Genomic DNA, 15,138 nt, shown 5'->3' with positions numbered 1-15,138 from the left:
CAACATATGATACTACATTTGAGAAGCTGGTGTAAGTGAGAAAAAACTTGTGAATCCTTTTGGCCCATATCAGCCTTTGATCCCTTTTTCTTCTGTGTAGTGGTCTGGATAATAAGTGTTCCGTGTATCCACTGACATTTGACAAAAACGAGAACATGGCTGCCAAGAAGAAGTCGGTCGCTATGCATACCAACTACCTGTCTGCCTGCAGTTTCACCAACTCTGACATGCAGGTAAGCGCACACATCTGTGTGGGGCAGCAGCCCCGCAGAACATGACCAGACGCTGTGGAGGGAAGGATCAGCTCTACACCCAGCATTGGCTCCAGGGGAAGTACCTGTTGTTTCTCCTTGGTTACTGTTACTGTTTATGGTAAAATCAGAAATTGGGGAAGAATGGCTATTGATGTTGCTAGAGTTGAGATAAACTACAGGTGTGGTATAGAGCACCCTGCGCTGCTTGGGTCGGGGTCTGAGTGCAGCTTGTAAAGTACTGGCATGTATAAACCCTCAAGAGCTGCTGAGATTCGGGAATGCACACTGAACACATTTCTGTTTTACATTCCTCCTATTTTAACAAATGCAGAAACAAGGCTGCAGAGGTGGCTCAGCCGTTAAGCAGACGTGATGCATGATTGTGAGGACCAGATTTGGATCCTGGCACCCACATAACAAGCCAGGCAGCCTCAAAAACTGCCTATAACTCCAGCCTCAAGAGATCTGACATCCTCTTCTGGCTTCTACCCCCAAAGGTGCACATAAACACACATACACAAATAAAATAAATCTTTACATTTAAAAACATAGATGAAAAAACAAAATGTTATGGACACTGAATCTACATCTACTTTGAATAAACCTCTAGCACTCCTACCATGTGTCTTCAGCAAGTTGTGACTAGATCCAGAATTGATTTAGTTACACAGACCCGAAAGTGCTTCCATGGAGGAAGGTGTCTGGCATCTAGCACCCATATGCCAGGTGCCTCCTGGCCCCCCAGAACCCACGTGGTCCACAAGATTCTCCTGGCTCCAGGTGGAAAGCTTAGTCTCCACATTAGATCCAGCGTCCCTGGATCATGGTCCCTGTGTTCTTCAACATCAAGAGCCACCATGCACCAGAGATGTAGCTCAGCTGGTAGAGTGTTTGGCTAGCATGTAGGAAGCCCTGGGTTTGCTACATCTGGGCATGTACAGGGAGCCCCTGAGTAACACTGCTCAGAGAAAAACAGCCACAGGAGGGCATGACAAAATGCTCCTCCAAGTGCAGTCCAGTGACCCCAGCAACTCCCTTGGGAGCTCAGAGACTTGCAGACTCTCAGGCCCCACCCATACATGGCACATCACCAAGCAGCCCTGTGATTGGTATGCATAATGAAGTCCAAGAAACACTGCATCACAGTGTCATCTATGAAAGGTTCACAGAGCATCTCCTACAGGCAAGGCGGGCATGGAACCCTGGAGGCACGGCAGCAAGACCACTGGGATTTCAGCTCTAGAAGCAGACAAGTGTCCAAACAGGACTGTGAGGGTGTTGAAAGTTCACTTTGGCTTTCTTGATATAGGAAACATTTCTTTGTGCTTGTACCCAGATTCAGCAATGAGTGTGTGTGTGTGTGTGTGTGTGTGTGTGTGTGTGTGTGTGTGTGCATTCTGCCTGTGTAGTTTCCCTATTTCCCTATGGAAGGTTAAACCGCTGACTAACCTTCACCAACACTCTTTTTTCAGATTCTAACAGCCAGTGGTGATGGAACGTGTGCCCTGTGGGATGTGGAGAGCGGACAGCTGCTGCAGAGCTTCCATGGACACGGAGCAGATGTCCTTTGCTTGGACCTGGCCCCCTCAGAAACTGGAAACACCTTTGTGTCTGGGGTAAAGATTCAAGGAAACTCTCTAGGGTCTCTGTTCACTAGGGAGGCAGATGGTGGCAGTTCTTGTTTGTTCTGTGTCTAGTCCCACATCTTCCCTAGAAGTGTCCTCAGCTCCCTACAGCAGTGTCAGCACTGTCTTCAGGCCCCCTTCTATTCTGCCATCAACATTCAACAGTCCACAGAGAGATCTGGAATGTTCTGTTTTAATACTGAAGCTCAGGGTACATCTCTTCCATACTGTATCTTCCATCTTTGGGTGTGGGAAACAGAATTTGCAGGCTCATTGGCAGTGAAGGCCACATGGTACAGAGGGGCGCTAGACTGGGGGTCAGCGTCAGTATACATGGGTCCTGGCTGATTTCCTAGGTTGTAAGCTTAATGCATTGTACAGCAGTAATCACCCCCTTCCTTCCCAAGGGGTTACCCAAAGTAGATGGAAGATGTTGCAGTGTTACCCAGATGGGAGGGGGATTACTGTGCAGACTGGGAATGAGAACACAGAACTGGGCTAGCTGTCCTGACCCAGTCCTGCCTTCCCCGCTCAGGAGACAGTGGTGAGGAGAGAGACACATACTCTTTTCTGTAGGGCTCTCTGCTCCAAGCTTCCCATGCTTTGGCCCTGGGAGTCAGGCCAGGGCTGTGTGACCGACTTTCTTCTTGGGCATTTGGTCATTCATGTATGTTCCCTCCTTGTGCCTTTGTCTAACTGTATCACTCCCACTTGACCATACTGCACTTGTAAAATGGTAATCATTGTAGATTGTATTGTGTCTTTGCACACATGAACTCTGTTTACTTCAGCATCCAAGGTTGAAGACACTTGGCTTTGACTGTCTCTATCCTCAGTGAAATGCAATGCTCAGGGTCTTCTTCCCCATCACCTGTGCCTGTTCATCCCAACCCTTTACTCTGGGTTGAAGCCAAAAACTTGAACACAAATTTTAAGTCATCACTTCATCTGACTGTTGAGAGAATGCATTTCACTATCTAAGCTCTTTTTTTTATCAAAAAGCTCCCAGAATTTTGATAGCAGAATATGGAAAACCTGTCTGTGATCTTCTGGGTCATGTTAGTGACTCAGAGCATGCACCTATCAGGTGTTAAGGCAGAAGGCTGAGGATGTAACTTGCCACACCCCCAGCTATTCAGTGACAGGCCCTTGAAGAGGCCCCAGGGCAGATGTTTCCCAGGCCAGCATACTACTGAGGTGCACATGGCTCAAGGGCACCCTGTTTCCACTTGTGTTGAGGACTGGACCTACACCTCTGACAAAGCTGAGGCTGTCGAATGCTCTGCTTGGCTCCACCAACCCATCTCTTAGTATCACAGACTGAGCCCCATTGCTTGCCATGCCTCTGAGCTTAGGAAGATGGACATGAAGAGGAGGAAAGGGAAGGGGAGTGGAGGAAGGGAAATGCCCATGAGGAAGGTGAGAGGAGGTGCTGGAGGTCTTGCCTCCAACTCAGAGGTGTGCAAAAGAAGGAAACACTAATGGGGAAGCTGGATGCCCTCCCCATCTCGCTCTTCTGTCCTGGGAGCTGGTTCTGCTTCCTCGGGGTTGATGGGTTACAGAAAATAACTTGTTGAAATGCCCAGTCTACACACAGTCCGTGCAGTCATCATAACTGGGTAACTTTCTGTTTGCAGGGTTGTGACAAAAAGGCCATGGTGTGGGACATGCGCTCTGGCCAGTGTGTTCAAGCCTTTGAAACACATGAATCTGACGTCAACAGTGTCCGGTCAGTGAGTAGGATGCATGAGCTCCTTGGCTTGTCCTCATCAGGACCCCCTTCCCTACCCCTGCCCCCGCAAAGGTTACCTGAGGAGAGAGTGTTCCTCAGCAGGACAGGCTCAGGGTCACAGGAGAGTCTCAATCTACTTACTTTAGACACAACCCATATACCCCTAATTAAGCTCGTATTTACTGAGTGTATGAATGCCAGGCATTGTCTCAGAAATGGGTCAGCAGCAAGCAGGATGTACGAGGCTTCTACTGCCCTTCAAGGAAAAAAACAGATACAATACAAATGTACACATGTATAATTTAATTTGAGATCCAGTGAATGCCATGGGAAAGAAAGTAAAACAGTAGGATAGGATAGGATAGGATAGGATAGGATAGGATAGGATAGGATAGGGTAGGTTGTTTCTTAGGTGTAGAGGTCAGAGGCCTCTCTGAGACAGTGACTTTTAAACTGAGGTCAGGGCGATACAAAGACAGGGTTACAAAGCCCTAAGGAGCACTGAGGTGAGATGATAGCAGGCCTAGCAAAAAGCCAAGAGACCTCTGAGAGGTTAGCTAGCATGAGCCTCTCTGGCCTTTTTTAAAAATAGCATTCTGGGGCTTGAGAGATGGCTCAGTGGTTAAGATCACTGACTGCTCTTGCAGAGGACCTGAGTTCGATTCCCAGCACCCACATGGCGGCTACAAACTGTCCTTAACTCCAGTTCCAGGGGAAATCAAAGCCCTCTTTTGACCTCCACAATATTGCACGACACAGGTGCACTCACATGCATGCAGGCAATACACTCATACACATAAAATAAAAATAATAAATAAAATAATGCAAAAAAAACCAGCATTCTATGCCGGGGGTGGTGGTGCGTGCCTTTGGTTCCAGCACTCGGGAGGCAGAGGCAGGCGGATCTCTGTGAGTTTAAGGCCAGCCTAGTCTACATAATGAGTTCCAGGCCAGCTGGTGCTACAGGGAGACCCTGTCTCAAAAAGACCCCCCCAAAAAAAGCATTCTCTGGGCTGGAGAGATGGCCCAGAGGTTAAGAGCACTGGCTGTACTTGCAGAGGACCCAGGTTCAATTAATTCCTAGCACCCACATGGTTGCTAACCACTGTCCCTAACTCCAGCTCCAGGGGAATCCGACACCCTCTTCTGACTGTGGGCATTGCATGACACTGGTGCACTTACATACAAGCAGGCAATACACTCATACACATAAAATAAAAATAAGAAAATAAGAAAAAATAGCATTCTCTCCATAATTTTTTGTTTGTTTTTACTTTATGTGCATGAGTGTTTTGCCTGCATGTATGTTAATGTGCAGTGCCTACAGAGGCTAGAAGAGGGTGTCAGATCCTGTGGCATTGGAGTTATAGATGGTTGTTAGCCACCATGTAGGTACTGGGAACTGAACTGAAGTCCTGTGCAAGTCCAGCCATTGCTCTTAACCACTAAGCTATCTCTCCGTTCCCTTGTCTGGCCTTTAAAAGATTGCTCTGGCTACAGAGAGGAAACATTCTAGAGAACTGAGTATGTAGTCAGTAAAAATACTCCTAGGGAGGTAAAAATACAGCCGGTTGCTCATGAATTCAAGATAAAAAATGACAATTCAAATGATGGAACTAAGGGAGACATGGAGACAGAAATATCAAGAATTATGCAGGGTCTGAGAGTTTACCTACCTGCAAGTTAAAAAGTAAGGCTGCCATAGCCCACAGATTCTGGCGGAAGACAGACTCCTGTGTCCATATTAGACGGACAGTTTCTCACTCACCAGTGGCACTAGCTAGCAGTTGTGCCGGTTGCTTGAACCCTGATTCCTTAGGGCGACACGCAAAGAGCTTAACACCACCTGAACCCGCCAGGGCTGCATTGTATAGAAGAGCCCTGAGCTCAGGGAACCTAGATCTCTAAGCTAGACAGTAATCAGTGGCCAAGTTGTTTAGAGAGGGAGGGCTGTAGGAACAACAGTGGGAGGTGGATCCTCCTGGATCTGAGAGCACTGTGTAGGGCTCCATCCTGAGGTACAAACTAGACAGCCAGATGGAGATGCCAAGCCAGCAGCCAGTTCCATGAGTGGAATCCCAGAGAAGGGTCAGGACTGCACACGTTCAGAAGACGCCACTGCCAAGACAGTATGAGGCGTCTTTTTGCTCTGAGTTCTAATTGCCATGCTTCTTAGAGGGAAAATATGAGACATGTTCCTATTAAAAGTAGGTACCAAAGAAGAATATTCTCCAGTGGGATGACCAAGCAGGTAAAGGCACCTGATGCTTAACCTGATGACCTGCGTTCCATCCCCAGGACCCATGCTAGAAAGAGAAAACTGATTGCTGAAAGTTGTCCTCTGACCTCCATATACACATGCTGTGACACACACACACACGTTAATGTAAATTTTTTATAAAAAAAAAATGTCTGTACTTGAGTACTCCCTGCCCTCAAATGTAGAATCAGGAAAAAGACTGACTTTTTGTAATGAGCAACAGTTTCCAAGAAAATCAGGAGAAATCAATCCAGGAACCACCAATAACAATAAGTGAAATTAGTAAGATGCAGGATGAAAGGCGAAACTGAGAAAATAAATCCCTGTGCATTAATGATATACAGCCCTGGCTGTGGAGTATTATCTAGAAATCCTTCTCTTTTTAAAAATATTTTATTTCTTAATATTTGATGTATATGAGTGTATTGCCTGCACGTGTGTAAGTGCACCTGTGTTGTGCAGTGCCCTCAGAGGTCAGAAGAGGTTGTCTGATTCCCCTGAAACTAGAGTTCCAGACAGTTGTTAGCTGCCATGTGGGTGCTGGGAATTGAACCCAGGACCTCTGCAAGAGCAGCAGTGCTCTTAACCACTGAGCCATTTTCTCCAGCCCCTAGAAATCAGTCTTGATTAGATAATGGAATACAGGAGTTTCTGTTACTCCACGACTCCCTAGTACTTTGAAAAAGATGTGTCCACACCACAACATGTAGCAGAGCTGAAAGTTTTTGGCATTTCTCCTCCGAACTCTCTGTTCTCCATCCCTTTCTTTCAGAGCAGTGTAAAGTAGTCACACAAAACCATGCTTGCTAGGGCTGGGGACATGGCTCATCTGGTAAAGCACTTGAGGATCTGAGTTCAATCTCCAGCACTCACATAAAAATGCTAGGCATAGTGGTGAGTGCTTGCAGTCCCAGCCCTGGGAGGTGGAGACGAAAGGATCTCTGGACTCAGTGAACAGCCAATGTAGCCTAATTGGTGAGCTCTAAGTCAGTGAGAGACCTGCTTCAGGGGAGTCGATGGTGTTCCTGAGATTGGCCCCTGAGGTTGTCCTCCAGCCTCTGCACATGCACACATAAGAACATGCACATACACAAACATGAGCACTAAAAAATTCACGCTTCCCTATCCCTTGAGAGAAATTTTTACTATCATCTCTCCAGGAGGAGAATTAATTCCCAAATCTGGAGCTGTAGAGCCAGGATGGGGCACAGCTGGGTGTGGGCAAAGTGGAGGGATTAAAGATCCTTTTTCAGAGACTGGGGATGTAGCTCAGTTGGTAGAGTGCTTACCTCGCATACTTAAAACCCTGACTTCTATCTCTAGCAGTGAATAAACCAAGTGTGGTAGTGCACTGCTTTAATCCCAGCACTGGGGATAGGGAGGCAGAAGAATCAGTACTTCAAGGTCATCCTCGGCTACATAGAGTTTGAGGCCAGCCTAGGCTACATGAGACCCTGTCTCTAAATAAATATTACCCTTGCTCCAATCCTACCTCTGATTTACAATTTCATGTCCTTGCTTCCTACTGATCATTGAGACAAAGATGGTGATAGAGGTGGTAGCTGTCAGTCATCGAATGCTTTTTTTGGTCTTTTTTGTTTGTTTTTTGAGACAGGATCTCCCTGTAGCCCCAGCTGCCCTGGAACTCACTATGTAGACCAGGCTGGCCTCTAATTCAGAGATCTGCCTGCCTCTGCCTCCCAAGTGCTAGAATTAAAGGCATGCACCACCACGCCTGGCATCGAATGCTTTTACTTGGTACCATACTGGATTCTTTGCATGTACACTGCCCTACTTCATCTTCACCATGGGGATGCACATTATTATACTTGCTTTTCACATAAGGAAACCAAGGCTGGGTAAGATGATGCCATAAAAAGCATTCAATGACTGACAGCTACCACCGCTATCACCATCCTTGTCTCAGTGATCAGTAGGAAGTAAGGACATAAAGTGCCGTGTGTTCTGACGGTGCAGACAGCTGACATGGCTCTGCCCATCCGACTCCATTGTTCCTGGGTTCCAAGCCACACTTTGGGACTTAGCTGAAGGACAGGGTTCTTACTCTGTTCAGTGTCTGATGGGAATCCATGTTACCTCCTTTAGCCCTCTAAGGCCAGTGCCACTGTCCCGTTTACCAGGAGGAAAACAAGAGGCCACTGGGCCTGCCACTTGAGGCTCCTTCTGGTCTCCACAACAAATCTTCCTATAGAGGTTCTGGTTCCCAGAGTCTGGCCCGAAATGCCTTCCCAGATGTTCTGACAGGTGTGGAGGGCTGGGAATAGCTGCAGCCCATAATGACTCCCTGCCAACTCTCTCTGCAGATACTACCCCAGTGGAGACGCCTTTGCCTCAGGGTCAGATGACGCAACGGTACGTTTCTCAGTTATTGAACACACAAAGGGGAAGATGAGAGCTTTATTTTATTTTTTGTGAAAGTAGCAAAGAAACTATTTAAAGCAAGCAATAGAATACACTGCAAGGGAGCAGCAGGCCATGGGAGTGAAGGTACTGAAGGCACTGTTTTAAAAACATCTTCTTCAGGGCATAGTGGTACTCGCCTTTAATCCCAGCACTCGGGAGGCAGCGGCAAGAGGGATCTCTGAGTTCGAGACCAGCCTGCTCTACATAGTCCAGGCCAGCTGGGGCTACTGGGAGACCCTGTCTCAAAAAACAAACAAACAAATAGACAAAAAACTCCTTGCTTTCTGGTTACAGAAGGCATGTGTATTCAATGAAGAAAATTTGAGGGAAATCACATTAATCATCTTTCCTAAAGAAACTCACAGTTGAATGAATCCTGTCTGCAGTTTCTTTTTGTAAATATGATGTTTATTTATGTATTTGACTCTTTCACATAACAATAGCTTAGGCACATTTTTCTGTGCTTAATAAACATTTTTCTCTAGTTTATTTTCTTTTTTTAAATTTTTTTATTATTTCTGTTTTATGTGTATGAATGTATTGCCTGCATTTGTATAAGTGCACCTATGTCATGCAGTGCCTGCAGAGATCAGAAGAAGGTGTCAGATCTTCTGGAACTGGAGTTATGGACAGTTGTTAGCTGTCATGTGGGTGCTGGGAACTGAACTCAGGTCCTCTGCAAGAGCAGCCAGTACTCTTAACTGCTGAGCCATCTCTCCAGCCCCTGTATTTTCTTTGTTTTAAAATTGTTTTCAATTTGTGTATGAGTGTTTTGCCTACATGTATGTAAGTGGACCTGCGCATGCAGAACCCAAGGAAATCAGAAGAGGGCATTGGGTCCGCTGGAACTGGAGTTAAGGATGCTTGTTAGCTGCCATGGGCATCCTGGAAACTGAACCTGGGTCCTCTGCAAGAGCAGCCAGTGCTCTTAAACGCTGAGCCATCTCTTTAGACCCTCTAGTATATTTTCTTAACAGTTGCCTAGTATTCCATATTATGGGCACACCATCATTTACTTAAGATGTCTTTGAGTTTTGGACAGTTAGCTCTTGTCAGGTTTTTCCTCCTGTTAAAAACACTGCCATAGCTGGACGTGGTGTCGCATGCCTTTAATCCAGCACTCAGGAGGCAGAAGCATGTGGATCTCTGTGAGTTCAAGGCCAGCCTGGTCTACATAGTAAGTTCCAGGCCAGCTGGGGCTACAGGGAAACCCTGTCTCAAAAAAAAAAAGAAAAAAGAAAGAAAACACTGCCATAAAGCCTGGCATGGTGGCTCATGCTTATGATCACAGTAGTGGGGAGGTGGGGCAGGAGGAGCAGGAGTTCAAGGTCATCTTCAGCTATGTATACAGAGGAAGTTCAAGGCCAGCCTGGGATATGAAACAAGTAAACATTGCCGTAAGTGTTTTTTAAATCCTTTCATTTTTTCCTTAAAACTCTCAGTCATGACTTTCTGACCCCAAAACAGAGTCAATTTTCAGGTTTTTACTACTAATGGCAAATTATGTTGGCATATGTTTTTAAGAAAAAATGTTTTCTTGTTTTTAAATTTTTCAAAGATATAATGAAGATCTGAGGGCTGGAAAGATTGCTTAGTGGTTAACAAACACTTGCTGCTCTTCCAAAGGACCTGAGTTCAATTCCCCTGTTGGGCAGCTCACAGCTGCAGTATAACTGGAGCTATAACTCCAGCTCCAGGGGATCCAACACTCTCTTCTTCCTCCACAGGCACCTGCATGCACATGCGCGTGCACACACACGCACACACACACACACACACACACACACACACACATAAATAAATCTTTTTTTTAATTAAACATTAATATGTCAAAAACATACAACAAAGTGTAAGGGTCACATTTCGGGAAAACTTGTGCCATCTGTAGAGAAGCCCAAGAGAGGCTCTTTAGTCATGAAAAAGGTTGCATGATCAATATGATGAACACAACAGTAAGCACTGCAGGTGTCTTAGTGGTAGAGGGCTTGCCTAGTATGCATGAAGTCCTGGGTTCAATCCCCAAAGCCAAAAAAGGAAGGACGGGAAGGAGGAAGGATGCAGACCATTTATAGAGCAATGATTCCAAAATGACAAACACCTGAAAATATTTTCAAAGTACTCTGCAAAGAAGTGCAAGTTAAGTGATCAGACGTCCATTTTGGCTCTTGGACCAGCCAGGCATTGCCCAGGACGGAGGACCTCCCAGTGGAGACTAACTCAGAACCTCTAAGAGCTTGGTCATTCAGAGCTCAAAGTCTTAACTGACATGAAAGAGTTAAAAGCCCTATAATAGATTCTTCCCAAAACTCACTTTCGGGTTCTCTCCCAGCTATTGGAAGCCGTTTCTTTACTTCTCAATAAACTTTGCTTGCCCTTAGATATAAATAATTACAAATAAATAAATAAATTCTTCCCTCTAAAGATAATAAAATTCCAGCAGCAATCATCCCCCTGCCCACATCTCAGTGGGAGAACCTGGGATTGAGCAGCCCACACCATGGCTGCTAGTGGGCCTGGGCATCAAGTCTTAAAGACATCCCTACCTTTTGCCCTGGTCATGCCATTTCCTGTTCTAAGGATTTGACTCCTAAACTAATCTATGGAGACATCAGACATGTATATAAAGATTTTTCATGAAAATGTTCATCACAGGGTTATGGGAAGTCTCTTGTCACAGCCCAACCCTCTGTCCCTTGTACTGTATTCAATCAGTTTTCTTCCAAAAAGTGTCCAACATACTATTCTTTATAAAAGAGAAAAATTAGTCACAAGCAAAATATTTAGTTGGCTGTGACCCAAGAGACTGATATATGTCCACATGGGGAACATTAGACAACTGTGTAAATCACCTTTGAAGATATTTGAGTTCAGAAAATGTTCATAACATATAATGTTGACAGACAGTAATGTGACATCCACTCCATCTGTTTCAACACATAACATAGAAACAGCATGAAAAGGAACAGCCCAGAAATGAGCAAAGTCCCGTAGGACTTCGGATGACTTCCACTCCTTTTCACATTTCTGGATATTTCTGAATTTTCCACAATGACTATATGTGCTTTTTTTCTTTTTTTGTGCGTTATGTCTGCATGTGAGTAAGTGCACCTGTGTCACGCAATGCCTGTGGAGGACAGAAGAGGCTGTGGGATCCCCTGGAACTGGAGTTATGGACAGTTGTTAGCTGCCATGTGGGTGCTGGGATTCGAACCCGGGTCTTCTGCAAAAACAATCATTGTTCTTAACTGCTGAACCATCTCTCCAGCCCCAACTATATGTGCTTTGATAGGGAAAAGAAAACAGGATTTCATGTTTGTTTTTGTACCTGAAGAAATTTGCTACCCTTGTGTTTCTTTGAGTTCCACTAACCCATGGAGATTAATAGAAAGCAGGACTGAGGGCTAAAATAATATGAGAGAAAACTGAAGAGGTTTCCTTAAACCACAGAAGCTGCCAGCCCCCCATTAGCTCTGTAGTCTTTGCTTCAAAAAGCAAAGCCAGGATTAATTATGCCTTTGTTTGTTTCTTTTCACCCCAGTGTCGCCTCTATGACCTCAGGGCAGACAGAGAGGTTGCCATCTATTCTAAGGAGAGTATCATATTTGGGGCATCCAGCGTGGACTTCTCCCTCAGTGGTAAGATTTTATTCCATAAACTTCTCCAGGACTGTAGGTCAGGATCCTAGAGGAACCCAGCTCTCTGCCAAGCTGCCCAACCCTGACCATTCTGTAAAGCAATATGCCGAGGCCACATCTGACCTTCAGACAACCCTCCCTTCACCTTTTCCCTGGCCCTTTCCCCTCCATGCCCTGAATCTCCTTGATACTGCCACAGCTGGGGTGGCAACTGGCAGAGGCCAGACCAGTCCTGACAGAACGCTGCTGTGTTCTGAGGCTGTGCACATGAAACTGCTGCCATTTTGTGGCACATCTACCTGGCTCCTCCTCTCTATGGCAGATTCTTGCTCAGCCCCCAAAAGCCTTCTTGCTCACTTTGATTTAATCTCTGTAAACTCCAGTTGAAGATTAGAAATGAGTGGTGTGTATCTGCAGTACCCTCTTTGGTCCTCCTTCCTCTAAGACCCATGGCATCTTTCACACTCCTAAGCCCAGTATAGCAGCTTCCACGAAAGGGTGCTACTGTGATTTATCCCTCCCTGTCTCATGCCCTCCACAGAGTACAGAGAAAGTACTTTCTCCCTGAATTCCAAAGTCAGCACACAGTGGGCCTAGACTGCTATTTATTGGATGAACAGATGGATGGATGAGGAAATGTATGAGTGAGTGTTTGAGTGATAGTCATGGAAAGAAAAACAGGAACTGGTTTAATCATTGTATCCTTCACCTTAAGGTCGCCTGCTGTTTGCTGGGTACAATGACTATACCATCAATGTCTGGGATGTTCTCAAAGGCTCCCGAGTCTCCATCCTGTTTGGACATGAAAATCGCGTCAGCACACTGCGAGTTTCCCCTGATGGGACAGCGTTCTGCTCAGGATCATGGGATCACACCCTAAGAGTAAGAGAGATGTCTGGTTTTCCTTCATGAAAGGACAGGGAGCAGCGACCTTCCTGAGATGCACAGTCAGCCAGCACTCTCCTGCTGGCCCTGCCCAAAGCCACAGAGGCAGGAGCTGTCTGGGAGGTTGGGTGCTGCTTCACATAGGCATTCACACACCAAGAGACCACTGACCATCCATGTGGTGCTGAGGGAATAGAGGGGCTAGATAACCAGAATGTTCCTTCAGATCCTAGAAGTCTGATTCTTAGACTGGTCGTCAAATGGTGCATCCTTTTAATTCTAGCACTTGGGAGGCAGAGGCAGGCAGATATCTGTGAGTTTGAGGCCAGCCTTGTCTACATAGTGAATTTCAGGATAGCCACATTTACATATTGAGACCCTGTGTCAAAAACAAATGAATAAACAAAAAACAGATTCTTACAATTCTGACCTCGAGTAAATGGCAGGTTTTCTCCTTCCTGTGCTGTGGGTTCTTTTTACCATAACCAATCTTGTGTGTCAGGTCATAGACCCCTTTGAGGCCCAAAGGCCAGAGGCCTGCGAAGCCCCTGGGATGATCTGCTGAGTACATATCTGCCGCTCTAGGAGAAGGGCCTTGTGGCTTTGAACAGACTTTCAAGGTCCCTTAGAGTACCATACAGCAGCCTGTTCATAAAGCAGGGGGTGAGCTTCTGGTGCTCTGAATTATGTGGCTGCTAAGCCCAGCTTCACTGTTGTGTGAGATCTCAAATCCGGGAGAGTAGAAGAATGTATGAAGGGATGGGGGTCTGGTTCAAGGTAGGTCTTCGGATAGAGACTTGATTAGGATTGGGTGTATTTGGAGCATAATAATTTTTTTTAATTTTTAATATATTTTATTTATTACTTTCATTTTATGTGTATGAGTGCTATGCTGCATGTAGGTAAGTGCACCCATGTCATGCAATGCCCTCAGAGGACAGAAGAGGCTGTCGGATCCCCTGGAACTGGAGTTACAGACAGTTGTTAGTTGCTATGTGGGTGCTGGGATTCCAACCCAGGTCTTCTGCAAGAACAGTCAGTGTTCTTAACCGCTGAGCCATCTCTCTAGCCCCAAGCATAATAATTTTAAGAGTGCTGGACAGAGGGTAAGGGGCACATTTTAAGGAAAGTAGCAGAGGAGCTGGTGAGATGGCTCAGTAGGTAAATGCACAGGCTGCCAAGCCTGATGACCTCAGTTGGATCCCCAGAACCTACATAGTAGAAGGAGAGAATTGACACCCTCAAGTTGTCCTCTGACCTCTATCTACATGTGTGCTGTAGTGCACGCATACACACATGCATGGGTGCACAGGCACGGGCACACACGTATACAGACACATACTAAATAAATTAATGAAAATTATTTTTAGTAACATCTTAGAAAGTAAGTAATCATTAGATATTCTATTCTCTTAAAACATGGGAGTCCTTTTTTAAAAGATTTATTTATGTGTACGACTGTTTTGCCTGAGTGTGTGTATATGCACCACATGTGTGCAGGTGCCCTTGGAGTCAAGTAGAAGGCTTTGGATTTCCTTGGAGCTGGTGTTACAGGCAGTTGTGAGCCACCATGTGAGTGCTGAGAACCAAACCTGGGTCCCCTGAAGGAGCACCTAGTGTCTGTAATGACTAAGCCATCTCTCTAGTCCCAAAACATGGGAGTCTTTAAAGGGAATAGGTTAAGTTTCTAGTTTTAGAACAAATAGATAAAAGGATTTTTGAAAAGTTACTGAAACAAAAAGTTTACTCCTTTAGCAGTGAAGTGTTGTGTGCACTGTGCACTGTGTGGATTATTGTGGTTCAATTCTCAAAAGAAACTTTATGAGAGAGTCCCCAGACCCTTGTGAGGAGGCAGCAGACACCCAGCAGACAACTAAGGGGTGGGTGTCAGATGTGCTTAAGTGCTGAGAGCCATTTTTCATAGAGTATATGAGTGTATGTACCATGTACACACGTATGTGCAGACTGATTTTCTCTTTAGACTCACCTTACAAGTTATTACCTACTAAGAATGATCTGTCTGTGTGTCTTCACAGGTTTGGGCGTAACCATCCTCTGACATGTGCACGTACATGCTTGAGAAGAGTGTGAATTCTCCCGTGAAGATATAAAGGACTTCCAGAGGCACCTCGAGCCTCTCGTGGTTAGCCTATGGGAAGAGCTCCACAGCTCAGCATTCACTCATCCCCTCCATTGTCACCATTAGAACCACCCCACCCTGGAAATCTACTTAAGTGGGTCTCAGCACTTCAAGAACACCTTTGGACAGTGCATTTCATCCGAAACACTTTTTAAAGTTCCTCTGTTTTTAGTTTATTTTAAA

At 45.6% G+C, this 15,138-nt stretch overlaps 1 protein-coding gene across 1 annotated transcript in view; it reads left to right on the top strand.

Moving 5' to 3' along the window:
- Nucleotides 1-15,138, top strand: part of Gnb5 (G protein subunit beta 5) — a 40,783-nt gene extending 25,645 nt beyond the window's left edge. Inside the window, exons 5-11 of the mRNA XM_008829771.3 lie at nucleotides 101-233; nucleotides 1,727-1,870; nucleotides 3,517-3,608; nucleotides 8,196-8,244; nucleotides 11,834-11,930; nucleotides 12,646-12,812; nucleotides 14,852-15,138. Coding sequence (XP_008827993.1) covers nucleotides 101-233; nucleotides 1,727-1,870; nucleotides 3,517-3,608; nucleotides 8,196-8,244; nucleotides 11,834-11,930; nucleotides 12,646-12,812; nucleotides 14,852-14,863 — 694 coding nt within the window. The 3' untranslated portion in view covers nucleotides 14,864-15,138. The remainder of the gene's footprint in view (nucleotides 1-100; nucleotides 234-1,726; nucleotides 1,871-3,516; nucleotides 3,609-8,195; nucleotides 8,245-11,833; nucleotides 11,931-12,645; nucleotides 12,813-14,851) is intronic.

Source organism: Nannospalax galili, unplaced genomic scaffold (assembly GCF_000622305.1).
Source record: "Nannospalax galili isolate Female #2095 unplaced genomic scaffold, S.galili_v1.0 scaffold213, whole genome shotgun sequence".
NCBI classification, from domain to species: domain Eukaryota; kingdom Metazoa; phylum Chordata; class Mammalia; order Rodentia; family Spalacidae; genus Nannospalax; species Nannospalax galili.
This window is presented reverse-complemented; position numbering and strand designations above follow the sequence as displayed.